Source organism: Brachionichthys hirsutus, chromosome 9 (assembly GCF_040956055.1).
Source record: "Brachionichthys hirsutus isolate HB-005 chromosome 9, CSIRO-AGI_Bhir_v1, whole genome shotgun sequence".
In the NCBI taxonomy this organism is placed as follows: domain Eukaryota; kingdom Metazoa; phylum Chordata; class Actinopteri; order Lophiiformes; family Brachionichthyidae; genus Brachionichthys; species Brachionichthys hirsutus.
The window spans coordinates 3,902,741-3,917,873 of NC_090905.1; the positions used below are offsets into that span (position 1 = coordinate 3,902,741).

Below are 15,133 nucleotides of genomic sequence, written 5' to 3' on the forward strand. Positions count from 1 at the left end.
TTGATAGCAAAACCAACAAAAGGTACAGGATTTTTAAATGGCTGACAGACTCACCGCGCCGGTTTCATAACACGCCAGCCTGACGTTGTAACAGGGATTACAAGAGCATGCTGAAATGAAAATGAGAAATTTCATGACGTAAAATGTCTTTCTCATTTTGCCCTCCATTCTTATCAGAAGTGCAGCGTCTGACGAATCCCAATCCGGTGGCATAACATTCGAATGCATTATTTATGGCGACGGATGTAAGACATGCCTCTTCCTCTTCCTCTTCCTCTGCATCTATGTGAAAGCGTTCCCTTAGTGATGGTAGCCGTCACATAGCAGGGGTATTGCAGAACTGTGATCAGCAACACTCAGCCGCTGCTTTAATTCTGTCTACACGGGCTAGTTCAACAGAAAGTGCACGTTCAACATGCACAAATATTGTATTATCAGAGCCTCCGATTTCACTGCCGGTCTCTGACTGCCCTGTGAAGAGGGACATGTTACGCTCATTCTCATGTCTGTATATATTATTTATTTGAGCCAGTTTAAATGGGAATTTCATTAATTCAACTGTGCTTTTAAATTTGCTCCTTTGCGCTATGATTTCCGTTTTAATTCTTTTGAGTCTTAAACATGGAAACACAAATACACAAGAGATTGCTTTATCCCTGCAGGACAAATTAAATATTTATTTAAGTTTCTCACTGTTATCATTGTCCTTTCTGACCACGGCACTCTACATCTTATAATTTAATTCAGTGAGAATCTTTCGGCCTTGCCGTCTTCACGGCCTCGTTGAACTGCTTGTCTGTCCCAACGTGGGAAGTGTTTACTGGTGCATGTGCCAAAAATGGCTGGGAATCCTTAATGAAGATTTATGTCAAAGTACAAACTGTCCAAGAGGACATGGACGGGCAGATAATTTTACAGTGAGGACAAAAAAAAAAAAACAACATTACGTGTGGACCGACCCAAAGATACTAATTGCATAAGGGGACAATATCGAACCAAGACAAAAGAGCCTGGCAGTCGTCTAGTCTCACTTCCACAGTCCATGCAGCACCGTTACCGGATGCATCCAACCCCGTTAGAGTGTGAAGAAACACAGAACACAACCACAATTTAAAGATTTTTTTTTTTTTTTTTTACAATAAAAAATATACAGTTACAAAACTTTGGCGATACTGTGAACTTACAGTAGCATTTTTATAAAAAAAAAAAATACATTCATTATTTTCAGTGTGTCCCACCAAGGTCGCACAGCTGATCCTGAAGACTTCTTTCAAAACACCCAACTCGGATCCTCGACTCAGTTTTCCGGAATGTTTGTCCATATATCTCGGCGGCATTTTCCGCTTGAGGCTCCACGTGAACTTTGAGTGGCGTGTTTGTGTTGCGTTTCGCGGAGGACCCTAAAAACCGGGGCATCTGGCTTCCATCAAAAGCTTCAAGCCACATGACTCAGAGCCGTCCGCCTCCTCCTCCTGCTGCTTCTCCGGTTTAGCAGCTGGGAAAGGGAATCGATGCAGCTTTAAAAGCTATCCGACACTTCAACTGCCATATCCACGGAACGGTCCACCGTTTTTGTTCTAAAAGTTCTTTCGCATCTCCTTTCGTCTCCCTGAAACTCATGCGATGTTCGTCGGCAGATAATTAAGGCATACGCATTTTTCCCTTTTGCATATTGTGACCTGCATGCATAGAATACATCTGCCTACTCGACGCCTGCTCCGTCATCACTCCCTCAGATATAGTATGTGCTTGAGTAATAGAAGTTATTAAAGGCACAAAGTGCATAGCGAGGGAGGGTGTTAAAGTCTGAGTGGCTGGTCCAACGGGAGGAGGAGAAATTGCACATCTTTTGTTGCACTGCTCAAAATGAGAGGCCGTGACTAAACCTATGTCAACTCATCAAGAGCACCTTTTCATCTGACCACCAGCGGAAACTCCATCTCTACACATGACAAATATAGAGTGGACCCCGCCCCCCCCCCTTTTTCCAATATGTCCCAAACTCCTTGAATCTCAAAATTCACTTCAGGTGAGGGAATCCTTGGTTGGGAGGTATTTGTAGCTCACGTCACAAGGAGAGGGCAGGAACTGATCAGGGGAAGTTGCTTTCCTCGCATCCGAAGAGGAAAGAATCCTCTTTGCTTGGGCTGGAAATGAGGATGGTCTCCGCCGGCATCCAGTTCCTGCGAGCTCCGTCTCCTGACCTCTCGGTGGCGCTACAGGCTCCCCCCCCCCCCTCCGCAACGCTTGGGAGGACCAGGCTCCGTTTATCAGAGAGAATTGATATCCAGGAGAAGACAAATCTCTTGATTTGTGTTATTGGTTTAAGACGCTCGACGCTCAGGCAGGACTTTTGGTTCAATACGTCATGCAGCGAGGTCTCATGTTGCAGGGTTGAGGGTTGGGGTCAATCTACAGGCAGAAAATGGGAATAAAGAGAAGCAAATAAGCAAAAACGCTAAAAAAAAACAAAAAAACGTCAGCTCCGATGAGAGACCGGCGACTCACCTCGCTGTACACAGGCGGAGGTCGGAAGCGAAACTCTTGAACGAAAGCCATGAGGGGGCGCTCCAGAATCCCACTCAGGTCTTCGGCGGGCTGCAGTTCCACGGCGTTGCTGCGCTGCTCAGCCTCCTCTTCCTCAGTGACTATGGAGCTGTAATCTGGAGGGGCTGCAGGGAATAACGCAGCATTATTCCCCCGGCCTGACTCAACAGAACCGTACAGGTCCAAAACCGAGCTGCCGAGTCATCACTTGAAACGCTTTTAACCCCCCCCGTATAACATTTACTAACAAATACTGCTGGAGTCCAACCCACTCTGGAATCAAAGCCTTTGTTTTTCCTTATACGTGTTGGCATGGAAGGTCGGTGAAACTTTAAAAATGAACTTGGAGGTCGAATGAGGCCGTCTGAATCCAAAAAGTAGGAATTTATTCAATTGTTCATTTTTCTAATCTAAACTGAAAAAACAATCTTCGGTTGCGGGTCGACCACCAGAACTTAAAGCACACTCACGCTCCGGCTGCTCGGGGATGGCCATGCGCAGCCATTCCAGGTTGACGCTGCACTGGCTGCTGACGCTGGAGGTCCGGCTGCCGAAGGGATGCAGCGGGATGGTTCCTATGACCAGCGGGAGCTCCAGGCACAGCTTAGACGTCCCGGGAACGTCAACGCAAACCTGGCGGGAGGGAAAGGAGCGAGGTTTTAGCGACAGGTCTTCAAAGAAACGGCAGCAGAATGGAAAGAAAGAATTCCCCGAGACAGAAAGCGCCTGCCGGGCCCGAGCGCACCTTGAGCATGTACTCCACTTTGATGATGCGGCACTGCAGGATGGACGGCCCCACGGGGGGGATCTTGATGGCCCGGCCGTGCCACGTCTCTCTGCACCTCGAGCCCACAGCGTCGCCGCACAGCGTGCCCACCACCGAACGCTTCTGCTTCATGGTCCCGCGGGCGATGAACGTCTGCGTCTGCGTGATGTAGGCTTTGGGCACCACCGATCTGGAGGTGGTGTTGTCAAACTCTGCAAACACGGGAATCATCTCGCCTGCCGTGGGAGAGAGAGGGGGGCGTGTTTAAGAAACCCGGCAGACGCATTCAGGAGGAGCCGCTCAGGGGAGCCGGACGCTCACCTGGCGTGTAGCCTTTGCGGTCGATCTTCGCGGTTACAGACACCTGCCCGAAGTTTCGATACCACGTCCGAGCCATCTTGTCCTTCGTTCCAGCCTGCGGCGCCTGTGGGCGATGACACCCAAATGAGCAAAAACACCCCAGCGTGCGTGACGACAGTAGCGAAACGCCGGCACCGGGGGGCGCTCACCAGCAGCGCCGGCGTGTTGATGTCGATGGGCTCGATGACGGTGAACTCTCTCCGGATCTTCTTGACGGTGGCCCACGGCCGGTGCAGCTTCACCTTGACCCAGTAGCGGATGCTGCCGTGCTTCCCCTCGAACGAGGTGACCAGCGTCTCCTCGGGGAGCTGGAAGCTGAACGGGAACTCGTGTCTGCCGGCAGGAAGGACGGTCGCGCCGCCGTTATCTAAAAAGGAGAAGAACGAGAACAACAGACATTTTTCATAAAGTTGTTATTTGAGACTTGAGAAAAAACAAGTTAACGACACCGGAGACGCCTCCGTGAATGAGGAGGAGATTAGGAGCAGATCTTTGGAACGTGACGAAGGCCGTGTTCCTCTGCGCACGGTCACGTGGTTTCTGGGCTCGCTCAGAGGGGCGGCTCCTTCTGGGTTGCGCTGAGAACATGTTTTCTTCGAGCCGTGTTACAGAGGACGGTGTTTTTCCTCCCTCTCGGCACACGCAGGTCCGGGAAACACGTGTTTGCGTCTCACGGACCCGACGCGTTCAGCTTCCCCTCGTCAGTTTTGAAGAGCTTGATTTAATCTAAATGACAATCAATGCTTGTCATTGTTGAGTCTTCCACGTGGGTCAAATGGGGGTTTTTTTGTTTTGTTTTTTCAATATATGTAAAAATATGTATTTGTGTATTAAATACTTCCAAGAAATGTCTAGACTGGAAGAATTAGTACGATCACGGCAGCGAAAATATAAAAGTTGTGAATTTCCTGTCTGCATTTTGGACAAAAACAAAACTCCACGCCAGATGAATGGAGACAGAAACTCCAGACACTTCAAATGAGGAAGACTTTTTCTTTCTACAGATGTTTCCACAGGGGGGGGGCAGTAATGTTTAGCTCTCTTCCTACACACCAGTGAGGTTTCATGCTTCCATACTAAGTTATAACCAACAGCATAACTTCTGGAACAGCTGACGCGTCCTTTTCTCCCTGCGCGTGTTTTTCCTTTGTGCGCGACATCTTCACGTTAATGTTTAATTTCACTTGTTGAGAGATAAAAACGAAAACAAGTAAACAACTTTCCGAAGATTCCAAACGGAAGACATTTGTTCCATTCATAGAAAAAAATAAAAACAAGCGTCTCGTGAGATCACGCAAATTGCGTGTTTTAAGTGGCGCAACAGATCGTGAACGCAAAAAAAACAAAAAAAACAATTCCCAAACTTTCAGCATTTCTCCGTCACTGAACCGACTAACGGTTCGGACGCGTCCCCGGGTCCCCGGGTCGGCGGTGCGCCCCCCCCCCCCCCGCCTGCAGAGCGCACTGACCTGCCTGCAGCAGCACCTCCCTCCGGTTCAGGTACTCCACCTCGTCGCTGTAGTTCTGCGTGTACGCGGTGCTGGAACCGGCGGACCGGGACTCGGTCCAGTGCACTTTAGCGAATCCTTCTGCGTGGAGCTTCAGCGACTCCACGCGCGTCTCCCCGGACAGGTCCAGCACCGCCCGGCCGGACACCACGTCCCCGCTGCTGAACACCGGGGGACAGTCCACCTCCGGGGAGTCGAAGATGATGTCGAACTTTTTTAACTTGTCGAAAATCATGGCCGCTCGAGTCCCTTCAAAGGCTTTCCTCTCAGTTCTTCTCCCAAAATATAGAAGTTCGCGGAATGAATAAGTTGTTTACAGCGCTGACTGTCGGAGGCCTTCAAACGCAGCCCTATTTGGAGGCTGAGAAAGTGGGCGGGGCTTCACAATCTATTATGTGAGGCCTCGTGAGAGCCAGGTGCTGCGTTCAAGTTCTCCTACTTGGTTCCGATTTCTAAACATCTTAGTGGCAAAACAAAAAAAAAAAACGTCGCCTTTTTTGTTATAAGAATAAAGTTCTACGCAAAGATTAGAATTCTCATTAGAAAAACGAAATATCCGGCTTGTCGGTTTTCAGTTTCCAAATTTGTTCGATATGTTTAGATCGAGGTTGTAGGTTTTTTTTGTGTAGGAAAACACGACAGCTACAAAAAAACGATGAATGAATGAGCGAATGAATGAAAGGAAACCTCTTCAAGCTGCTAACGTGATAAAAAAAACAAAAGGACAACTAAACTAAATATATAATAAGGACATACAGCCACATGAAAGTCGAGTACTGTCAAGTTTTGGGTGCAATGCAAAATTGTCACTTCCTCAATAACAATTTACAGCACGGTTGTCACTTGTGTAATGGGGTGTTCAATGTCCGGATGCAATTGAAGGCATCATAACAAACATCCAAACTGGGCGTGGATGCAGCAGCAGGCAGAAAACAGAGTCTGGTGATGATTGATGGTTACAGGTTCTTAGAAAACAGGCTGACTGACAGAAATCTGGGACACGGAAGAAAATAATAAAGAGGCGTTCAAGGCTGTTCAAGCCGCTTCTTCCATCGCACAGCAATGCACAAATCATTCAGCTTAGACCTTCAGCGGAACGTGATGGCTCAGATAAGACTATAGAGTTTATTAAGAATACATGAGATCACATGCACCAATCATAAAACCCATGGGCTATTGTTTTTAACTATAAATTCACGTCCAACAAAACAAAGAGAATTCTCTGCAGCAAACAATAAACTAAATTGCATCTATTTCATTTCTAAAAATGTGCTATTCCATTTAAGCATTGCAAAAGCACTTGGATAACAAACAGAAACAAAAAGTCCTTGTCTGAGAAAAACAAGAGTTGTTTACTTCTTTGTTCAGTGGGATGCTCAACAGCGCCACATACTGGACATGCTGAGGCACAGCCTGGACTGGACTGTAGATGTTTGCATGAAGTAGTGAGACAGTTGGATGGATGGCGTTCAGCAAATAATCTAGAGATGTGATTCTGGAGGCGTTTTATTACAGGACCACAGCGTTCCCCTCACTGGTATTATAGGTGAAGTACATATAAATATGTCTAAGGTACAAGTAGATCTGCCCTCATCTTACCTACGTAAACAAAATCAATGTTCAATGTCCTAATTAACAACAGAACGATATGTACTTGATCAGTGATCCAGTTTGCATCACTGTTAGTTGTTGCTCAAAATAAATTTGGGACACTCTGGCCTGGAGTGAAATGAAAATCCAGGACGCCACCTGCTGGTTATCAGGAGCAGCAAACATCCTAATATTATTACTATTATTGTATATTATTATTTGTATATTTTTATTATATATTTTTATTATTATTATTGTTATTATTAATTTATTATTGTTGTTATTAATTTATTATTAGTATTTATTATTATTATATTACATGTGACTACAGTAAATAATAATTGTAATAACAATAATAGAGCATAATATAAATCATAATACATTGTCATATTAAAGATATTTAGTGTAAAGTATATGTTATTCTAATTTAAAAATAATTTGTCCTCTGACTTTACTTTGAATTAGCCCTACCGGTATGTTATGGCCCCCTCTAGCACGTTGCGGCTGGAGGGGGCGTGGCCAAGCAGAGCCACGTGTTGTTTTTCTGGTTTCCCATTTGTTATATTGAATGAATGACTGAATATTTTAGACTAAATAATTAACATAAAACCCTGATGGATTGCTTGAAGTATCGCAGCCCATTTGTGCAGCGTTTCAGTTCGTGAGTGACGGAAACACAGCAGCAGCAGCAGCAACACAAATATTGCTCACGCGTGAAACTCTGCATCTCCCTTGCATTTATATTTACCTGACCCACCAGACAAGGGAGTTGAACCAAAATGTGATGTTTACAGAGAATCAAATGAAACATTAACCAGTCTGCAGTTTACTTAGCTACTGTGGCCAATGTTCTCCAGCTCCCTGCTTCTCTTTTGAGCTGGTGCCTTCCATGCCACGGGGATTTTACAGTGTAATTCCCCATAAAACACCAAATTCAGTAAAACATTTATATTTATTTGAACTCAACACAAAAGTCAGGATTATGATATCGGGCAGAAGTATCAACCCAATCCTGGGTATCCATACAACACATTTCAGCCAGGTGGCCTCGTTCTGCAAACTGCAGCGACTACTAGACAAGGCGGCTAACAGCTGGCGCACAACAGAGCCAATCAGCAGTTCTACGGTTCTACCCCACATCATTCAGTCCTGGGAAAAGTATTTTATCCACCAGCTGGGATACATGCGGAAATATGTTTACTTTGTACATGCATCACAGCGAGACAAATTTAGAAATGGCAAACTACAATGTGAAAATCACCATCAATGAAAAAGACATATGCCGGATCGGTCGAGGTCCGGGTTAACAACGACCGGGTGGAGGGAAGTATCAGGAGGGCTCTGTGATAGGAGAGTGTCAGCGAGGATGAAAGGAAAGGTCTACAAGACATGATGGACGGCTTAAAGACAGCGTCTCTGAGGAAAAGACAGGGGGGCGGAGCTAGAAGTGGAGGTTCTCCTTGGGAGTGACCAGGTTGGACAGGATTAGAAATGAGACAATAAGAGGGACAGTGAAGGTTAGACATTCTGGAGACAAGGTCAGAGAGGACAGACTTCGATGGTTTGGACAGACGGGGAATATATCGGTAGAAGGATGCTGAGGACGGTGTTGAGGAGGACAATGAGAAGGACAGGGTGAAGTGGAGAAGGTTGCTTTGCTGTGGCGACCCCTCCCGGGACAAGTAAATACAGTAGTAGACGTTTGAAATAAGACATTACTTGTAAAATACAAGTTGGAAAATGTGCATTGTAGTCGACTAAAAGTCGACTTCATGGTCTGTTGGACGCAGCCTCACCAGCTGCAACGCTCATTTGCCTGTGGTTTACTTACAAAGGGAACGAGTAGCATCCGTAGCTTCCACCACTGACCTCTGATCAGATGTTGCCTCTTCCTAAAGTACGTGACCCTCGACGTGTAGTCGTTGTAGACGGCGTTCACGCCCCTGTTCTCCAGCCAGTGTGCTGTAGCCACCCCTCTGCCCTGCAGCTTCATGCAGTGCATTCTGGTGTCCCTCCGGAGCTCCAGCACCACCCGGCCCGACACCACCTCCCCGCCGCCGAACGCCGCGTCGGCCGGGCCGTCCAGCTCCAGCGAGAAAGTCTTGACTGAACTCAGTGACATTTCCTGAGGGAGAAGAAAGTTTAACAGTAACTAGAAAGTACATATTTGACAAGGCTACATGCAAAACAATAATAATAATAAGAAAATACCCATAATTATTATTATTAGAGAGAACTGTTTGTCAGGTTCTGAAAACGCAAGCTGCAAATTGGGTCATGTGAATCAAATGTGTACTCATGAAAATATGTACCGGTATTTCATAATTATGAATATGTTGCTTTGTTTTTGAACTTATTTGACATTTACACAACATTTAACAGAGTCTGCTGCTATCTTTTAGAGCGCTTACTTTGAGTTTGTGTGTTTCTGATGAGGGGCTGCGGACCGGCCCTAATCAGAAGTTGTTATTATGTCGTCTGCTTTTGTTTTTAGAAATGTTTCAAAATGTTGTTTCATGCAACAGATTATTGCGTTGCTTTTCTGTTCACATAAAGTCATGACAAAAACACAGCGAGTCGCTTTTCTCCATTCCTAAACACAATCTGATTGCAGGTATGATTATTTGCCTGATAATAATAATAATAATAGAAATAATAATAGAAATGTTATTACGGATCAGTTGTCCGTAATAACAACTGATCAAATTTATGTTAAAGCAGTTGTAAAATATTTTCTTTATAATAAAAGGCTTAATTCACGCCGGTGCGCGTCTACCGTGAAATTTAGGAAATTTCTGAGAGCCAATCAGAGTGAAGAATTAGGTTTACGTTTGATCCATATTATAGAATGTTCGGTGACGTTTGAAAGTCTGAAACTCACCGGCAGCTCAGGTGCGCCGTTCTCCGAGAAGCCGGAACAGACAGACGAATGACGCAAAAGGACGATTCGCTTTTATAAAGGGCTCCTCGCCGCCCAGAAACGCGACGGCGCTCGGTTTTGCACCAATGAAGGAGACCACGCGAGTCACGTCCGCCTCCTTCCACGCTGGAGACGCCGAGTCCAGCGTGGGTCAACCACAGACGCGTGACGTCACCAACACGGAGAGTTCCCGGCTGTAGGTTCCACATTTAAACTGCGCTCAACTTCCGTGTTACCGTCTTCAAAAAGGACAAATGTTTATTAGATAATTACATTATTTTATTTATGGGGAAAACAAGAAAAAGCAAGTAAATACTGAAGCACACATTTCATGTTTTATCTAAATTGTTTCCAGGGGCAGAGGTAGTGTTCTTAATAATAAAGACATAATAAAGTCGGCTGCATTGTTCATGCACAGTGGGTACTTGAAAAAAACTTGGGAAATAATCATGCTTAACTTTCATTGTTATAAAACATACATAATTAAATACATCTACCGGTAATAGACATGCCCTTTGGTGCAAAAAGATTGATCTGAAGTTCAGTCTAATATTAAACCATGTCCCCCTTGGACAGGAACCTGCTGCTCAGCTAATGTCCAACTCATACCTGTTGACTTTTCCCTAACCCAGGTTGGCAGTTTCCAGATTCAGTTTATTTACATGTGCTTGTTGGCCGACATTTTTTTTTTTTTTTTTTATCTGCTGAGCCTGCATTTCAGGTTCAAAGCTGTTATTGAAGCAACATGGATTGTTTTCACAGAGTTTGGTGGTCAATCATGCTTGAAAAAGGGGGAGGATATTATTTCTATCAAGTGGACATTGAACTCCTTCTTTGCATTTAGAGTTTACATTGTAAACAGGGTTGAAATAGGACAGTGAAGTCTGTGTTTTTCTTACTTGTCCTAATTAACAAAGGTTGAGGTTCATGTTTAAACCACCTCAGCTAAATCTGCAGTAGCACACTGCTTCAACACCCGGAGGACTTTTGACCGCTCTAGAAATGTGTTATTTATTAACCATTCCAGTAATATTGTGGTACTTTTTTATGGAGTTCACTTAGAAACATATAATGACAGTTTGAATGTGGGGATTTATCTAGATGCATGTTTTAAAAGGGGTCAAAAGTATTTTATTTGGAACGAAGGGTTGCATAAAATTCCAATAAAACCTGAAGATGTTCTATTTTATGAAGAAAAATAGAAACAGAGTATATTAACCTATTATATAATATTAGCATAGCATTGCGAGTCTAACATGAATATTATAATAACTAATCTTCAAAGTGGCCAAAAGAATACAGTGGAAAAAACATCCTGGGACACAATGGCTCAACCCAGTGGTCGTTGTACTTATTGGTGATCACTGGCAAATCCTATTAGTTTAATCCCACAAATCAAGAAAAAAACATCCCTGCAATATGAGCATTTAGGCATTTAAAATAAAAGTAGCTATTTAGACATGAGTGATTTTGAGCCTAAGTATTACAAAATATTTTGCAATTTTAGGTGCTCAAATCTCATGATATAACATACAATAGGCTACACATTAATGTACCGCTTCGATGGAGTACACACACACACACACAAAATAACACATTAGTCTGTAGTGATAATGGCTGATTTTGATTGATATAATCTGAACTGTGTAATTAACTATTAAATTCTGACATTAGATTTGAATTTACAACAGCTCTTTGAACTCTGACTTGAAACAAGTTGAAACAAGCAAATTAAAGTAAGTGTCAGTAGCCTTTTCAAGGCAATAAATATAAAATGTAGTTTAACAAAATGCGGTCGAATTTATTCACATACCGCTGCTACTACTACTACTACTACTACTAACAATATAAAATTTATTTACATGCACGAGGACTTTTTTTTAAATTAAGAGGCAGGCGGATGTGACGTATATCACAGTGAACCTCTTCCGCTTTCTCTTCGCTGACGCGCAGCTAGCGGCCGGGTGTGTAAAACAGCTTGTCTACTTCACATTTGTCCGTTTCGGAATACTAGAGATACCTGAATGTGATAAGGCAATTATTCGATTGCCGTATTTAGATATCATTTGTTTATCAACTGTTGTACGCGGCTGCTAGTCTGATAATAAAGCCTTTGACTGCTCTCAAGCTAATCGTACGCATGTGGCCGGGCCCGCGCGGAGCCTGCTCTGTTGCTAATAAGATTATCATTAATTGTTGGAACAAAACTATCAACAGCCGACATCTATTAATGAAAAACAACGGTTTACGTATCGATGCTGCGATTTTATCAACTAACGTTTGTGCTTGACTGGTCTCTGAGACATTGACGTGACGCGAATGGTGTTTTCGGCGGGCTAGGCTAGCGAGTTCCACCAGAAGCTAATGTCACTTTTCTCATAGCCTGCAAATATGCAGATCTTCGTGAAGACGCTGACGGGGAAAACCATCACCCTCGAGGTTGAGCCCAGCGACACCATCGAAAATGTTAAGGCAAAGATCCAGGACAAGGAAGGTGAGCCGTCATTTTCCACAGGAGTTTGAAAATGTTGAGTTTGTCTTTGAGGGCCGATTTCACCAAAGTCTTGTCGAGCAGCACCTTTTGACAAGTATAACCCTTAAAACCACAAGAAATTATTCATGGTCAAATGAAAATGTTAATTATTGATTACAGGTATTCCCCCTGATCAGCAGCGTCTGATCTTCGCTGGCAAACAGCTGGAAGATGGACGCACCCTGTCTGACTACAACATCCAGAAAGGTAGTTAATACGAGGGAGAAATCTGTCAATCTGTACCTTGTGAAACAAAGTGCTATTTATTTAAGCTAAAACGGGAACTTTTCAAAAAACATAAGTAGACATTTTTATGGTGTATTCTAACATACTTGTGGGGAGTAGGCTTCTTGTTCTGTTTGCAGATGTGAGTGAAATTAATATTGAGGTTTCTTAACCACCCACTAGAGTCCACTCTGCACCTGGTTCTGCGTCTGCGTGGCGGCATCATCGAACCGTCTCTCAGACAACTGGCCCAGAAGTATAACTGTGACAAGATGATCTGCCGCAAGTGAGTTTGGAAAATAAATGTTTCCTTGTATTTACTGTTGGGACTAAAATTTGACTTGAGCATTTCTTAGATGACACTACAAGTTGATGTGGTTTATCACTTTAAAGAATAGAATACATGTATGAATAAAACCAATGAACTTCATAGATTTAGGTTTGGGTGCAGTTTGTTGTGATGATTTGATTATCTAAGTTGACTACTCGACCCCTGACCTCTTGTTTTGTAGGTGCTACGCCCGTCTGCACCCTCGTGCTGTCAACTGCCGCAAGAAGAAATGTGGACACACCAACAACCTTCGCCCTAAGAAGAAGCTGAAGTAGACATGATGAATGGGTCCTAAAGGAAAATGTTGAAATAAATGTAAGAAAACAAAGCTGGTCGTCTGACTTGTTATTCGCTAGGCAGAAAGATGCCATTTGAAAAGTTGGAAGATTTTGAATTGGGAGAAAATCAATAACATAAGATGACACGGCAGACCACAGTAATGCCTGCATGACAGTTTTAATGTTAAACAGTTGAATACAAATATAAGGAACTCTCGTCATTGTCAAATTCCATACAAATGTTTTCTGACCTCAATTCATTTGCTCTTCTGAAACAAAACTGTGGCCTTGAACTGAACGACACCGGATCACCGTTGTCCTCTTGTTTAATGTGTAACGGAAAGTAAAGCAAAATCTGAGGTATTTTGAGTCGTACCGAAATGTCAAGTGTTCCAGACATTGAGCGAAGAGCATGCGTTACAAAAGCATCGGCACCACATCGGTGTGAATTCCAGTTGATGTGGCTTCTGTCTTGCAACTGGCGGCAGATCTTATAGGCGGCCTCACTCCAGTGTATTTAAACACATCTTCAGACGTTTATTGCAGTTTTTGTGTTCTGAGGAAATCCCTAAACCTGCCTGTTTATGCTTGATTTCATACAATCTCCTGGGATCATTTGAATCACGATCAGACACATGGTGGGAAATCTTGTCTTGAAATTTGGGGACATTTCCCTGTCACCATTTATTATCTACAGGACCTGCTACTAGATCTTTCACGGTGTTATTGTGTATTAATGACACCCTGGAACGAGGCCGCTATGAAGCAAATGATTCCTGACAGCAGCCAAGAGGAGCTGATTGCATTTTATGCTTTTTCTTCATGCTTATTAAAAAGCTGGTCATAATCTAATGAGGCCATTAAAAAGTGCGGTCCAGAAAAACAGTGTGGTAAGAGGAACACGGATGAGAACAGACTTTATAGGATCATTTCCTACTAATCAATACAGACTATGAACAGGCATCTGCAAGAAAGTTGGTTGCTCACTCAGTAACGCTTGCATGAAATGGATTTTCAGAAAGATGAAACATCAATGATATGGTTTAATTATAAAACATTTAATGTTCTCAATAGCAACAAGTACATCCTCTACTAGGACATCAGGTGCAATTATGACCTGTTCAAGATATTGTGCATGAGAAGTTTGACAAGTCAGTAAAGTACCCACTTATTAAATAAAACGAATGCAATTGTGCTTTTCGACTTCAGCAGACCCTGTTTTGTGTGCAGACACACATAAAGCTTCACGTTCCCTCTGCAAAGCTCACGCAGGGCTCTCATATAGTGATCTATGCTCTGCAGGGCTGCAGCGCCTAGCCCAAGGGCTGTTACTAACATTATGGCATTTGGTGGAATGCATAAAGTAGAAGTGGGTCATTTTGTGGATTTCTAACAAATAAACATGAAACCTTGGGTTCAGCTCATCATGTTTGGGTGGGAAACAACCCCCACCGGCCACATCCTCCGGTTGCCAACAGTTCAGCTCATATTCATTTTTGAGAGTTCCCTTCCAGACTGTGAGCAATTCAATGAACATGAATAATAGAATAAGTGTCCTGGTGAAAACAGATCGGAGATCCTCGGAGGACAGAATGTGAGCAGGATGCCGCCATGGCGTTGGTCGATGCTCTGGATGGAAACGAGGCCAGGCCAGGCTGCTGATGAACCGAAGCTGGCTTTATTCACTCCGACCGTGCATCTTCAGAGGGTTTGAGAATAAACTCAAGGATGCTACTGTGTAAATTTCCCTCTAAATAATCTTGTCTCAACGTTTTCTCAGTTGTTTTACATTGACCTCTATCAAGAGAACGTGCAACACCATTAGTTTAATGTTAAATATTCTTCTGCCCCGAGAAAACAAAGCCTTGCGGTTTGTTTTTAGATGAAATAAATGTCCAGACTTATGGAAAACATTTCTTTTTAGGAGAGATGTAAGAAAAAAAATGTAACTGGCGATAAAGTCTTCAGCTGAACTCCTGCTATTACAAAATGGGACTGCAGCTTTTTTACCTTCTGTGCCAAGACATGGTTGATTTGTTCAGACCTCCAGCTCTACAGGGAAACAGCACTACTGG

The 15,133-nt window shown here is 43.7% G+C and overlaps 2 protein-coding genes across 4 annotated transcripts; one reads left to right on the forward strand and one right to left on the reverse strand.

Moving 5' to 3' along the window:
* Nucleotides 1-1,104: 1,104 nt before the first annotated feature.
* Nucleotides 1,105-9,690, reverse strand: arrdc2 (arrestin domain containing 2). Of its 3 annotated transcripts, XM_068743273.1 has the most exons (9): nt 9,653-9,690; nt 9,183-9,223; nt 8,641-8,896; nt 3,823-4,040; nt 3,635-3,737; nt 3,293-3,549; nt 3,018-3,180; nt 2,509-2,672; nt 1,105-2,412 (listed from the first exon to the last, which is right to left on the reverse strand). In XM_068743273.1, the coding sequence occupies exons 3-9, from the start codon at nt 8,891-8,893 to the stop codon at nt 2,359-2,361; spliced, it is 1,212 nt and encodes a 403-aa protein (XP_068599374.1). In that variant the 5' UTR covers nt 8,894-8,896; nt 9,183-9,223; nt 9,653-9,690; the 3' UTR covers nt 1,105-2,358. The 3 variants fall into 3 exon arrangements, with proteins under 3 accessions (XP_068599374.1, XP_068599373.1, XP_068599372.1); XM_068743272.1 differs by lacking the exon at nt 9,183-9,223 and having other exon boundaries at nt 9,653-9,675; XM_068743271.1 differs by lacking the exons at nt 8,641-8,896; nt 9,183-9,223; nt 9,653-9,690 and adding an exon at nt 5,143-5,510.
* A 1,920-nt stretch (nt 9,691-11,610) lies between these two features.
* On the forward strand, nt 11,611-13,108 carry uba52 (ubiquitin A-52 residue ribosomal protein fusion product 1). Its single transcript, XM_068743036.1, has 5 exons — nt 11,611-11,655; nt 12,074-12,185; nt 12,345-12,431; nt 12,633-12,735; nt 12,962-13,108. Exons 2-5 carry the CDS (start codon nt 12,083-12,085, stop codon nt 13,053-13,055), a joined length of 387 nt encoding a protein of 128 aa, XP_068599137.1. The 5' UTR covers nt 11,611-11,655; nt 12,074-12,082; the 3' UTR covers nt 13,056-13,108.
* Nucleotides 13,109-15,133: the final 2,025 nt, after the last annotated feature.